General features: G+C 32.4%; 3 protein-coding genes across 3 annotated transcripts; 1 reads left to right on the forward strand and 2 right to left on the reverse strand.

Annotated features, from left to right (window-relative positions):
• Positions 1–391: 391 nt before the first annotated feature.
• On the reverse strand, positions 392–1,162 carry LOC111682235. Its single transcript, XM_046946548.1, has 3 exons — positions 1,003–1,162; positions 815–935; positions 392–758 (listed from the first exon to the last, which is right to left on the reverse strand). Exons 1-3 carry the CDS (start codon positions 1,079–1,081, stop codon positions 599–601), a joined length of 360 nt encoding a protein of 119 aa, XP_046802504.1. The 5' UTR covers positions 1,082–1,162; the 3' UTR covers positions 392–598.
• A 1,420-nt stretch (positions 1,163–2,582) lies between these two features.
• Positions 2,583–5,233, forward strand: LOC111682228 (NADH dehydrogenase [ubiquinone] 1 alpha subcomplex subunit 10, mitochondrial). Its single transcript, XM_023444131.2, has 4 exons — positions 2,583–2,737; positions 3,005–3,706; positions 4,448–4,846; positions 4,913–5,233. The coding sequence occupies exons 2-4, from the start codon at positions 3,005–3,007 to the stop codon at positions 5,009–5,011; spliced, it is 1,200 nt and encodes a 399-aa protein (XP_023299899.2). The 5' UTR covers positions 2,583–2,737; the 3' UTR covers positions 5,012–5,233.
• Positions 5,234–7,163: 1,930 nt separating this feature from the next.
• Positions 7,164–12,790, reverse strand: LOC111682226 (protein cordon-bleu). Its single transcript, XM_046945749.1, has 2 exons — positions 12,494–12,790; positions 7,164–12,431 (listed from the first exon to the last, which is right to left on the reverse strand). The coding sequence occupies exons 1-2, from the start codon at positions 12,768–12,770 to the stop codon at positions 8,677–8,679; spliced, it is 4,032 nt and encodes a 1,343-aa protein (XP_046801705.1). The 5' UTR covers positions 12,771–12,790; the 3' UTR covers positions 7,164–8,676.
• Positions 12,791–13,444: the final 654 nt, after the last annotated feature.

Genomic DNA, 13,444 nt, shown 5'->3' on the forward strand with positions numbered 1-13,444 from the left:
GACTATAGACTAGACTATAGACTAGACTATAGACTAGACTATAGACTAGACTATAGACTAGACTATAGACTAGACTATTGACTAGACTATTGACTAGACTATTGACTATAGTATAGAATATTGACTATAGTTTAGACTATAGACTAGACTATAGACTAGTTTATAGACTAAACTATACACCATACTATAGTTTAGACTAGAGACTAGAATACAAACTAGACTGTAGACTAGACTATGAAATTTATTCTAGACAGGACTAGATTTTAGACTACACTCTAAACTTTAAACTAGGCTAAAGCTTAGAGTTTGGTATACATTCTTAGAATTTAAACTCTTCAACAGATATTGTTACATTAACTATTTTCAGAATAACGTTTTCTGAACAGATTAATTGATTTAAAACATGCATATATTTATTTTAAACGTAGATAACAAATTAATGTGCAAATTATAGTGTAAGTGTGAGCTTGGTGTAGTTTTTAGAAGTTTTGAAAACTAGTTAAGATTAAATTTTATTTATTGAATATTTTTAAAACTTATTATTTTTTTTGTCATTTAAGCCTTTTCCCAAATTTTCCTTTTCCTCATCGGTGGTTTATTACTCATATATGGCCTGAGTTAAGGGAGAAGCGGCCCGATTATAAACCTGACCATTGGCCATATTACATAAGAAATTCATTTTACAGCAATCAGGATAAGGTTTGTGCAGATTTATAGGATCCAAAACACGACAGTCACGCATATCATAATGGCCGCAACTGCAATATTAATTTATTAAAAAAAAATGTTTTTTAAGTTACAAATTGAAACTTACCCCTGCACCAGGATGGTGCCATCATCATTACAACGCATATTTTGACAGGACGAAGGCATATTATTGTCACCACGTTGTAGCATCATGCCATTGAACATGCAAACACCAGGCATGCCCATTCCTGTTTAAGGTAAAATTTGCAAATTTTTTAATATTTTCTTTCAATTTGTCTTTAATTTGGAACTTACTGGCCGGTATTACAAAACTATAACCCTGACAATAGCAGGCTAGGGTTATAAAGAGTACTAAACTTATTAATAATTTCATTTTTAATTAAAAATTCAACAAAATTTGTAATGAAATTGAATGGACACTTGATGCCGTGAGGGCTTTTTATAAGAAATTAATGTTTTTCTGAAAGAAAAGTGATTCATCTTTTAAAAAATCTTATCGTTTTGGAAAAATTTTAATAAAATATTAAATAATATTAAAATTGTTTATACAATAATAACAACATATTATTGCATACTTTTAATTATAAGCGATAAAGATTAAAGAAATTCAATGAACTTGAATTAAATTGACTTTAAAGTGTAGTAAAGGTAACGTATTTCGTTAACAAAGTATTTTATATTAAAAAATAGTCCGAATGGACTAAATTAACAAAAGAAGAATCCAGTTTTGTACAAAGTCCTTAAAAAATAGATAAATTTTAAGTTTGAACTGCTTAAATTAATTGTTTTTTATTAATTATAAATGAATTTCTTTTATTTTCATACTTATTTTTATAATTTTATACAAATTATTTACATTTATCACAAAATGTTTTTAAAATTCGTTATTTTAGTTTAAATATTATTTTCAGTTTTTTTTTTCTACCCCAAAAATAACGCTACTTTGGTTACTCTGTTATTGTTTTCATTGTTGTAGTCTTTTGTGATTTTATGAAACACCCTGTTTTACATTTAAAGGTCATATCTTTTGTGTGTAGAAGTGATTAGCAATGACATTAACCATTTATTGAGTTGCCACATCTAATTACAAAGAAATGTTTGCTGTGAGAAAGAGATATCAGTTGGTTTTTATAGAAATGTATGTTTTTATTATAAAAATAATAAAAAATGTTAATATTTAGAATTACTTTTACATTTAAAGTATTTAATATGCTTAGAATGTAATAAAATTTTCTAAAAAGTTTCGGCTTTTTTGTATAAAAACTTTGTAAACTCTTTTTTCTTATAAAACTGGTCGAAAAAAATGTCAGTAAAAATTCAACAAAATTGCAAACGTTTTGTAAGAGAAACTTAAGAAAATCCCTTATTAATAAAAAAATGTTTAAAAAACTGGATGAAAATTTGCTTTTAATAAAAACTTGTTAAATATTTTTCAATAAAATATTCTTAAAAAATATCATAAAAATGTTTAAAAAATTTCCTTAAAAACACTTTCGGGAACAACTTTTCTAAATAAAGTTACTAAAATTGTCTACTTACTAAATCCTTCAATAACACAAGTTTAAAAATTTATATATTTCGTTTGCAAACTTTTTTAGTAGTGATGGAAAAATATCGAAAATTAGAGTTCAATTTTTTAATTTTGGGGAAATGGCTGTAAAAAATATTAAGTTTTAACAATTTATAACAGTAAATATTATATTTAAAGTTTTATTCAATAAAAGATAATCAAAACTCAATCAAACCATAAGTTTCAATAAAAACTATTTCAAAGATTTATTAAAATCATGAAAATTCTCTATTTTGAAAATATTCATCTAAACAAATTTTTTGTTATTTTAGTCAGCTCTCACACTATATAACTACCAATGTAAGGTGGCATCACTAATCTAGATTGTTAAAAAATAACTCTGTGTTTATATATCAAACAACTCTGTCTTTGTTTTCTCTTGCCAAACAGCTGTCATTTTGACATTTTAACGAAGTTCATTTTTTGTCGTCGAAGTTAAAAGCATTTTTTAAGGGAAAAGTGAGTGTTTAATTTAAAGAAAATTAATAAATAATTATATTAATTATTAACAAAAATATAAAAAACACTTAAAGAAATATGTTTACAAACTTTTAAAAGTGTTTAACAACCGGGTTTGTTTGAGTAATAACAACAACTAGCTTAGAGTTGAGAGACCGTGTGTGATGTAACACTCGGGCAAGCGAATTGTTTTAGGGATATAGGAATAAACTTAGAATATAATAAAATTTTATAAATTCCTTTCTTTCTTTCTTTCTTTTTTTATAGATGACTGCCGTTTTCAGAGTAGGCCTAATACGCCTTTGCTCACGCAATGCTGCTCCTGCTGTGCCAGCCGCCATGAACCAGCAACGTTTCATTTCGGGCAAGTCTATGCGCGGCGGTCCCCGTGTCATCACCCACAAACCTTTTCCCTACAAAGAAAAGGAATATGGCGTTTTCCAGTCCATGCTAGACAAGACGACCAAACGTTTACATGAAAATTCTAAAATCATTTGCGTTGAGGGTCCCATTGCCGCTGGCAAAAGTAAATTTGCCAAAGAATTGGCTGAAGAATTGGAAATGTTATATGTTCCCGAAGCCAATATGGATATGGTATATATCAATTCATATGGTTATGATATGCGCAAATTGGATCCACAATTGCCTGAAAGCTGCCGTTCCTACGATGTGGTGAACTTCTGCAAAGAACCCAATCATTCTTTGGCTGCTACCTTCCAAATACGCATGTATATGTTGCGTTTTGAACAATACGTTGATTCGTTGGCTCATTTGTTGTCCACCGGCCAAGGTGTTGTTTTGGATCGCAGTTGTTTTTCTGATTTTGTCTTCTTGGAATCGATGTACAGACAGGGTTATATTTCGAAGGGTGCCCGTTCAGTCTACCATGAATTGAGACAAAACACCATCAACGAATTGTTGAGACCACATTTGGTTATCTATTTGGACTTGCCCGTTGATGCTGTTAAGGTAAGAAGGATTTTACTCTAGTCTATAGTTCTGGTCTATAGTCTAGTCTATAGTCTAGTCTATAGTCTAGTCTATAGTCTAGTCAATAGTCTAGTCAATAGTCTAATCTATAGTCTAGTCTATAGTCTAGTCAATAGTCTAGTCTATAGTCTAGTCTATAGTCTAGTCAATAGTCTAGTCAATAGTCTAGACTATAGTCTAGTCTATAGTCTAGTCTATAGTCTAGTCTATAGTCTAGTCTATAGTCTAGTCAATAGTCTAGTCTATAGTCTAGACTATAGTCTAGTCTATAGTCTAGTCTATAGTCTAGTCTATAGTCTAGTCTATAGTCTAGTCTATAGTCTAGTCTATAGTCTAGTCTATAGTCTAGTCTATAGTCTAGTCTATAGTCTAGTCTATAGTCTAGTCTATAGTCTAGTCTATAGTCTAGTCTATAGTCTAGTCTATAGTCTAGTCTATAGTCTAGTCTATAGTCTAGTCTATAGTCTAGTCTATAGTCTAGTCTATAGTCTAGTCTATAGTCTAGTCTATAGTCTAGTTTATAGTCTAGTCTTTAGTCTAGTTTATAGTCTAGGCTGTAGTCTAGGATATAGTCTAGTCTATAGTTTAGTCTACAGTCTAGTCTATAGTCTGGCTCGCTTATAGTCCAGTTCTTAGTCTATAACCCTTCTGGCTATTTATTCATTCCTGTAGCCTAGTTTTGCCCAATAAAATCATAATTTCTCTTGCTTCTGTTTCCAGCAACGCATTAAGGCCCGCAACATCGACTACGAAGTCAATTCTAAGGTCTTCAATGACGCTTACTTGCGTGACATGGAAAACATCTACAAGCAACAATACTTGAAGGACATTGCCTCTCACGCTGAGCTCTTGATCTACGACTGGACCGCTGGCGGTGAGACTGAGGTAGTTGTCGAAGATATCGAACGTATTGATTTCGATCGTTTCGATGAAGACCCCTTGGAAAAGAAAATGAAAGATTGGCGTTTCCCCAACGAGGGTGAATGGTGTGAGACACGCATTAAGTACTGCAGTGGTAAGCCCGATTTAATGAACTACTTCAATGTGCCACGTTTCGATGTACCCGAATTGATGCGTGATGCTGACAGTGGCAAGAAATGGCGTGATGTTTGGTTCAATGTAAGTTTTTTTTGTAACTTGGACATTAATATAAAGTGATCTAATGGTTTTTTGTTTGCTTTCTAGGCCCCCGGCATGAAATACCGCCCTGGTTTCAACGAAGATATGGGCGACAGTGGCTTGCTTACCAAAACTAAAACTAGTTTCGTTCATAATACCGTTTAAATTCTATGCGATGTAAAGCAATTTGTATTTTAGTTAATGGAAAATCAATTTAAAATCAAGCTAAAGATGGCTGAATTAAGTCTTTAAATAAAAGAAATCTGTGTTAAACATTCTAAGAAGTAAGAAAGAAGTTTTTAAATAAAACGCAATAAATAAGTCATCATAATTTAAAGTCGAAGAAGAAAACGAAAGATTAATAAAGAAAACTAAATTTTAAAGTAATTTTTATACTTGTTAAACATATTCTTAGAATTGTATTAAAGATTTAATAGTAGCAGACTCATTATAACTTAATCCTGCATATTCGCCAGTATTTGTAGTTTTTTTTTTCTTGCATAAAGAAACTAATGATATCTGCGGTGAGACTAACTAGTGGCCTCCGGTAGATTATTCTTTAGTATTCTAGTTTGGTTCGATTCCCACCTAAGGCTCACCAGTGCCAGGATCATACAACAGATCCTATAGTGATATGGGAGTATTTATGCAGATTTGTTGTATATACGTCCTTCTTTTAAACTAGCTAGCTAACTAACTCAGTATCTCACTAACTAAATAAACCTGCAGTATTGTGACTTCCCCGCACGAGCTTAAAAACAATACTCTTCAAAGGTTCTGGGACAAGTCCAAAACTAATCCAAATATGTGGAAAAAAAAAACATTTCATTTAACGTATCACGTATCCATCGGAGTGATCCCAAAACTAATAACTGTTTTAAATCATGGGTTTAAATAATCCGTAACATGGTACCATGTAACGCAGGCATGATTTAACAAAAAAGTTAACATTATTCATGTCCGTATTTCATATGACTACTAAACGGAGCATGCACTAAAATGCGTTTTACAGGGATGTAGTTGTTGGATTACTTTAGTGGACCACGTACTCCAATAGTCTTTGCATGGAACTATTTAAATAACTATCAAACTATATACTTATCTATCTATCTATCTATCTATCTATCTATCTATCTATCTATCTATCTATCTATCTATCTATCTATCTATCTATCTATCTATCTATCTATCTATCTATCTATCTATCTATCTATCTATCTATCTATCTATCTATCTATCTATCTATCTATCTATCTATCTATCTATCTATCTATCTATCTATCTATCTATCTATCTATCTATCTATCTATCTATCTATCTAGTAAAGAAGCATTTATTGATTGAACTAAAGTAACAGGGTGTTTCTAATACAATTTTTATTAAAAGCCTAAAGGTATGTGTTGGAATTCGTTGTACTTTATTATTACTTACAGTTGCTTACGTTTAAAAATACATTTTCTTTTTGTTTTGTTTGTTTTTTATATTTATTTATATTTTTAACATTATTTACAATACATTTGTTATTTTATAATAAAGTAGATATAAATTTAGTTTAAATAATAAAATTACAAGAAAAAATAACTATTTTCAATATTAAATAAAACAATTTTAAATGAAAAAAAAACAATTAAAATTAATTATAAAATAAAGAAAATTAAAAAAAAAAATAACTAAACAAAATAATTTACACTTTAAATTAAAGAATAATTCCCCTAAATTTAAGATTTTAGCAGGAATTTTGTTAAAAAATATATTTTAAATAAAAAATAAAACAATAAAAGACCAGTACCTTATAAGGGTTAAATAGAAATTTAATTAAATATAAACTTAATTTTTAAAATATGTATTTAAAATTAAAACTAAAATTTACAAAAGAAACAAATTTACAACGGTTTTTGTTAAAACAATATATAAATTAGTTTGTGACCTTAATATTTTTTTAAAAAAATAGAAATATATTTTTGTTTTAAACTTAAGTTAAATATAAATTAAAATTCTTTAAAAATGGTTTAGAACCAAATATTCACTAGAGTAATTTAAAAAATAAGAAAAAAAATTAAATTAAATTTTTAATAAATTTTTCTTAAAACTCTCTTCTAGGGGCTTTTTTGTAACACTCTTAAATTTTTAAAAGAGTGTAAGCCCGAGAGTTACAACAATTTTCGTAATTTTTCATTTTTCACAATTTTAAGATTTGACGGTTGATTTTTTTAAGAATTTTTAAAAAAATTTGGTTTTAGAGAATCCCTTAGCTTAAGTAAAGTTCATAATTTCTAACACAAAGGCAACTCTAAGCTAAATTGTGCGTTTTTTGGGAGAGAGAGAGAGGGAGTGAGCGCTAGAGTTTTGAATCTGCTGTTACAAAACTTTTACCCAAAATGTAAAGAGATTTGATATTTCTTCTTAAATCTTATAAAAATTTGTTAAAATTTCCCTTTAAAAACTATTTTTTTTTAAATTCCCCAAATTTAAACATAAAATCCCCTACACGGGATTTGAAAAATTTCCAGATTTTCAAAATTTTTTGAAAAATATTAATAGAATTTAGCAAAATATTATTTTAAACATTAAATTTTTTGAATTCCTAAAACAGAAAGCAATAATCTCCTGTACGGGATTTGAAAAATTGCTTAAATTGCAAATTTTCTTTTAAAATATTAATAGAATTTAGCGAAATATTCTTTTAAACATAACATTTTTTAAATTCCCAAAATAGAAAGCAAAAATCCCCTGTGCGGGATTCTTAAAACAGCATAAATTTTAAAATTTTGACTTTAACATGTTAAATATCGATCTTAGTTTTCATTTACAAAGAAAATTTTTCAAATTCCCAAAATTTTTAAGAAAATCTCCTTATTGGGATTTGTCTAAACTTTCTGGGAATTTAAGATAATCACAAATTTAGCTTAATTAAACTTTATAGATTGGATTTTTGAAACAAAAATGAAATTTTTAAAATTCCTAAATTTCAAATAAAAATGCCCACTTTGGTATTTTTGTTAAATCTTCAAGGGAACTTGTAAAAATTTGGGTTAATGCATAAAATTTTAATATTTAAAAATATTTTTTAATCCTAAACCACTTTTTTTTGTATTTTTCAATAACATTTTGGGAATTCATGGGAACAAATTTAGAGGGCAAAATGTTTGGGGAACTTGAAATCTTTAAAAAATTAAAGATTTTGAGCTTAATTTTGGTTGAATTTTAAATAATTTACATTTTTCTTTAATTTTTCGAGTTTTTGAAAAAACATGTGGCAACTTTGGTTGGGGAAATGCAAAAATTTTCTGTTTTTTTTTTTTGTTTTTAGAAATTTATTGACGAAATTCCTTTTTAAACGCTTCTGATTAAACATTTTTTCTTGAAAAACTTAGTTTTTGTTTATATCCTCTCGTAAAAGCTTTAAAGCTTTAAGTTTTATAAGATTTAAATAAATATTTTAAAGCTTTTTATTGTTTTTATAATAAAATATAACAACTTTATAAAACTTTTTCTGTTTTAGCCAAAAGCTTTTGAGCTTTTAGTTTTATTATATATTTAAAGCTTTTTAAAAGCTTTTTTTGATTTCCAATTTAACATCAATATATAAAAGTGTTTATATTTTAAAAGCTCTATTGAACTTGTTTCTATTACACACACACACACACTCTCTCTCTCTCTCTTTTAATTTTCTTTTTAACAAGCTTTGTGCTTAAAGTTTTCTTTTTTTCGTTTAAATAATTTAAAAGCTTTTATTTGTGCTTCATTTTGCCACGTACTACTATATAAACCTAAAGCTTTGTTGTCTTTCAAGTGTTATGACTTGAAAAGTTTTAAGTTTTCTTAAGCTTTTAAGCTTTTTTTAAACCTTCTTTATTAAAATTCCTTATAGCCGTCAATAAAGCATCGCGCGGATCGTTGGACTCAGTTGGTGAACTTACTTTTGTTACCGGTCTTAGTTGGACACTCATGGCGGGCATGGCTGGTGCTGGAGGAGGTGGTGGTGGTGTTGTAGTGCTGCCCGTTGTAGTCAAAGTAAGTGAGCTGCCAGAGCTTAAGACGGGAGCAGTTTTGGGCGTCAAAGGTTTGGGTTTTAAGGCAGGTGTTATAAAGTTATGTGAAGAAGAGGGTGAAGCAGTTTTAGATACTTGATTAGAGGAGATAAAGGAGCTGTTGGTCTTCTTTAGATTTAAATGTAATTTGGCACTTGTTATGGAATTGTTGTTGTTATTGTTGTTCGGGAATTTTTGGTTATTAAGCTTTAGATCACCATTGGCTAGCAATTTTTGTTGTGGGGGTGAAGTAGTTGTTGGGGAGTTATTGTTTTGTTGTTGCTCTTTAGCTTTTGGTTCTTCTTGGGCCAGGATTTTCTCCTTAAAACCGGTACGTCTTAAAGTATTTTGACCAAAAGGAGCTGTTGTGACAGTAACATCATCTTCCTTTTGCTGTTTTATGGAGGAGGAGCGTAAAATTTGTGGTCCTGGTTTGGTGTTCTCATTTTCTTGTGTTTGTTTTATCGAACTAGAGCGTAATATTTGTATTTTTGTTGTATTGGCCGAGGGTGTGGAAAATCTTTGTTTATTAACTCTGGGTAAAGTGCTGGTATTAACTATAGTCTGGGTCTGGGGTCGTAAAACCGATTCTACGGTTGGTCTTTGTGTTTGTCGCGGCAGAGAGTTGATGCTAGTGTTAACTATAACTTGTGAAGTTTGTCTTAGCACTGTTTCCACAGAGGGTTTGGGAGGAGTTTTGATTTGTGTGGAGGGTTTTGGTACAGTTTCTAGGGGGGACTTTAGGGGGAGCGTTTGACTTTGGTTTAAGGTTTCTTGTTTAATTTGGCTATTGTTGTTCGTTACCTCCTTTACAGCTACACTATCTACAATAACATCCTGCAAAGGTTTTACCAAAACTGGAACCTTGTAGTCCTTTTCTGGAATACCCATGCGTTGTATGGTGGCTGGTTTGGGGGCCACTGGTGGTGGCTCGTTGTTGTTAGCAGGAGTTGAAAAACGTTGATTTTTATTTGCTGTCTGGGCTCCTCCGAATATATAATCTCCCTCATTTTTAATGGCCACTTGACTTTTGGGTCTTTCACTCCAGGTAGAAAAGTTAATGCTGGGTGGTCCGGAATAGCGATAAACTTTGGGTAATTCTTTGGGTTTCTCCTCGTTAGCGGGTTCTTCCACTACCTTAACCTCCTGCTCCTCACCCTCCTCCTTTACTAACACTTCCTTGTTATCAGCTATTTCTAAGGACTTTGAAGTTTTCAATTCCAAACTGGCAAATTTCAATTCTTCCGAGGGTCTTCGAGCACTAACCTCCATAGGTTGCTCTTCCTCTCCAGCACTATTTGCCAAACTGTTTTTACGTGAATTCAAAATAGTTTTTATGACCTCCAAACTTTGCAACGAAGGAGACTCTCCTATGCTTAGCTCACTAGAGGAACGTCTACGATTTAAATGGCCAGCCATTTGATCCAGCGATAGCTGGGAAGATGTACGTTTATTTAAGCCCAAATTTTCATTGGGTCCAGCAGCAGTGGTGTGAAAAGAATCGGAACGTGTTACAGATCTTCTTTGTTTTAGGCTAGTAACACTGCTGCGTTTGCGATAGAGTTTCTCCTCCTCCGGGCTGGAGGAGGGAGAGCTTAGGGGGGAGGAGGACTTAACAAAATCGGTTTCTGTATTACCCACATTTGTATTCACTATAAGTACTTCTTTTGGCTGATCAGTTACTACTTCTTTGGGTTTGCCGGCATTAGTTTGATTTATTGAATTGATGGAAAAGTTGCTCAAAGTATTGGGCTTTGCTGCCTCAATTTCGGTTAAATTCTCGGTTTTTTTCATCAAAGAATCTACTCCTTTTTCTTGTATAATACTCGACAATTCATCCACTAAACTGTCCAAAGGAGTAGTGGGAGTTTTGCTGGGTGTTTCTTCTTTAATTTCTTTGATTTCTTTTAAATCCTGTTGCTCTTGCTCCCTTTTCAATTCCTCAAAATCTAGCACGGGTCTTTCCAATATTTTAGGTGTTATAGGGGCATCCGGTTTAGAGTCCATTTCTAGGGGATCCATAAATTTGTTATCTGCAAAATTGGGTGGTGGTGATATCGGGGCTGTAAAGTTCCAAGACGAGGTCTCCGATAAAGTATTAGGCGTGGGCACTTGGGTCAATGTTAAGGGCGTCCCCAGCTCACTATCTGTCTCTTCTTCTGCAGCATTATTCATGACGGTCAATTCTTCCAATGTCTTAGTTTCACTTACCGGTTTTACCAAGGTCTTGCCCAATTTGAAGTTATATACCTTGACCATATCATCATCATCGGAAGACGATTCAAAATTGGATTTAACATCCAGAGTAGAAACATTGGTGGGTAAAATGTCGGGTGTTGGAGAGGGTACGGGTTCTCCTATGCCCGAATCTGCCTGTTTGGAAACACAATCATCATCGGTTCTTTGCTGTTTGAAATGTTCATAGCAATGTTCCAATTCGGGCGGTTCGCAGGATAAAGACCTTGGCTCTGGGGTGGGTGTGCGATTGAGTAAAACTTTGGATATATTAGGCTTGGATTTGACCTCGCCATCGCTTTCGAAACTCTTTAGATCATGCTCGATATCTGTGGCATTTAAGAGTGTAGTGCTGGTGGTTATTCTGGGCACCGGTTTGGGAATGTTGTCCCCATTCACCGACTCTCCATGCTCTAAAGGTTTGGGTTTTTGTTCCTGTTCCTCTTCTTGATCTAAGAAACTATCCAGAGACTTACACAAACCCACTGGTGTGGTGGGTGTAGATGTATTGGAAACATTAGTAGAAGCTATAGAAATCGCATCCTCCTGATACAGAGAGCTACGTGGTGGTGGTGCTGGAGGCGCTGCTGTCTTCTTTTTAATCTGTACTATTCTTTTCCTAGGAGAAGGTTCGGGAAACTTACTATTTGCTTCCCCCAAATCACTAACATCCTGTTTACTTTGGCTATTACGATTTAAAGCATTTTTCTTTTGGATCTGAGCATACAATACCGTATCCTCAGCATAACCATTGGAATTTAAAGAACCATTACCACTACTCTGCTCATTGTAATCCTTCAAATGGCCATTACAGTCGTTGCCATTAATATCGCTCATCAGCATGGTGGAGGTGGTTAAATTCGGAGTGGAAACCGAAAAGTCTTTGGTTGACAAAGGTGTGGTCGGTGTTGGTGTCTTTTTACTCTCACCATTCTCCATAATTAAAGCCGATTTCTCGGGTATGGCTATTTGACTTGGTGGTCTAGGGGCTGCACGCTTTTTGCGTGGTGGTGCCGACATTTTTGGTTGTGTGCTCGAAGGTAATTTGGGTGTACGGCCATAACTTAAAGCCGACGAATCCATAGAATTCAAAGAATTTGTTGAACTATAAGGACTAGTGGTTTTTGTGGTGTGTTTCGAATTGCGACTGCTAAATTCGGACGAAGATAAAGATTCTCTAATCAACGAAGTACGATGCAGTTTGATAATTTCATCGCTATTAAAATTATCATATGACTCGGTTTTGTGACATAAACGTATTTCGGATAGGCCCACAGCACCAATGGTTAAATCACAACTGTAGACTTGACTAGGATCAACTAAAGTAACAGAACACATTAATATCTCTACAAAAAAACATTACACTCCTGAAAATACTTACCCGGATTACGAAATTCATATTTTTCTGCATCTAATAACTTATTATCGCATACCAATTCCAAGAGTTTACTCAATGGCACTCTCGCTCCCAGACGCGTTACATATAGCTGATCTTTTGGCAGTAGTACGGTTATACGAAATGTCTGCTCGAACGGAGCATTTGTTGTGGCTGCTGGCAGCGGTGTTATACGATTATATTCCAGTTGACTAGTTTCATTGATGTTGGTGGTGGATATTGATAGATTTGTGCTGGATTTGGATAATTTACCATTGCCCATGGTTTTATCTGAATTATATAGAAAGAAAAATATCGAAATAAGTAACTTGGCATTTGGAAAGAAGTCAGTATTATAATTTAGCACTAGTCTAGATTTTGAACTATAGATTAGTCTTTAGTATAGTCTATAATCTAGTCATGTCTACATTATAGACTAGAGTCAGGTCTTTTGTCTATCGTCTAGTCTACAGTCTTGTTTGTAGTCTATAATCTAGTCTATAGTCGCATCTATAATCTAGTCTATAGCCCAGTCCACATTCTAGTTTATAGTCTAGTATATAGTCTGTCTTGCCTGTAGTCTATTATATAGCCCAGTCTATAGTCTGGTCTATAGTCTAGTGTATAGATTAGTTCATAGTCTAGTCTATAGTATAGTATATATTCAAGCCTATAGTCTATAATCAAGTCTATAGTCTAGTCTATATTCAATCATATAGTCTAGTAGAGACTAGACTATAGACCAGACTATAGGTCAAACCTATAGTCTAGCCTATAGTCTAGTCTATAGTTTAGTCTATAGTCTAGTCTAAAGTCTAGTCTATAGTCTAGTCTATAGTCTAGTCTATAGTCTAGTCTATAGTCTAGTTTATAGTCTAGTCTAGTCTATAGTCTAGTCTATAGTCTAGTCTATAGTCTTGTCTATAGTCTAGTCTATAGTCTAGTCTATAGTCTAGT

Source organism: Lucilia cuprina, chromosome 3, assembly GCF_022045245.1.
Source record: "Lucilia cuprina isolate Lc7/37 chromosome 3, ASM2204524v1, whole genome shotgun sequence".
Lineage (NCBI taxonomy): Eukaryota > Metazoa > Arthropoda > Insecta > Diptera > Calliphoridae > Lucilia > Lucilia cuprina.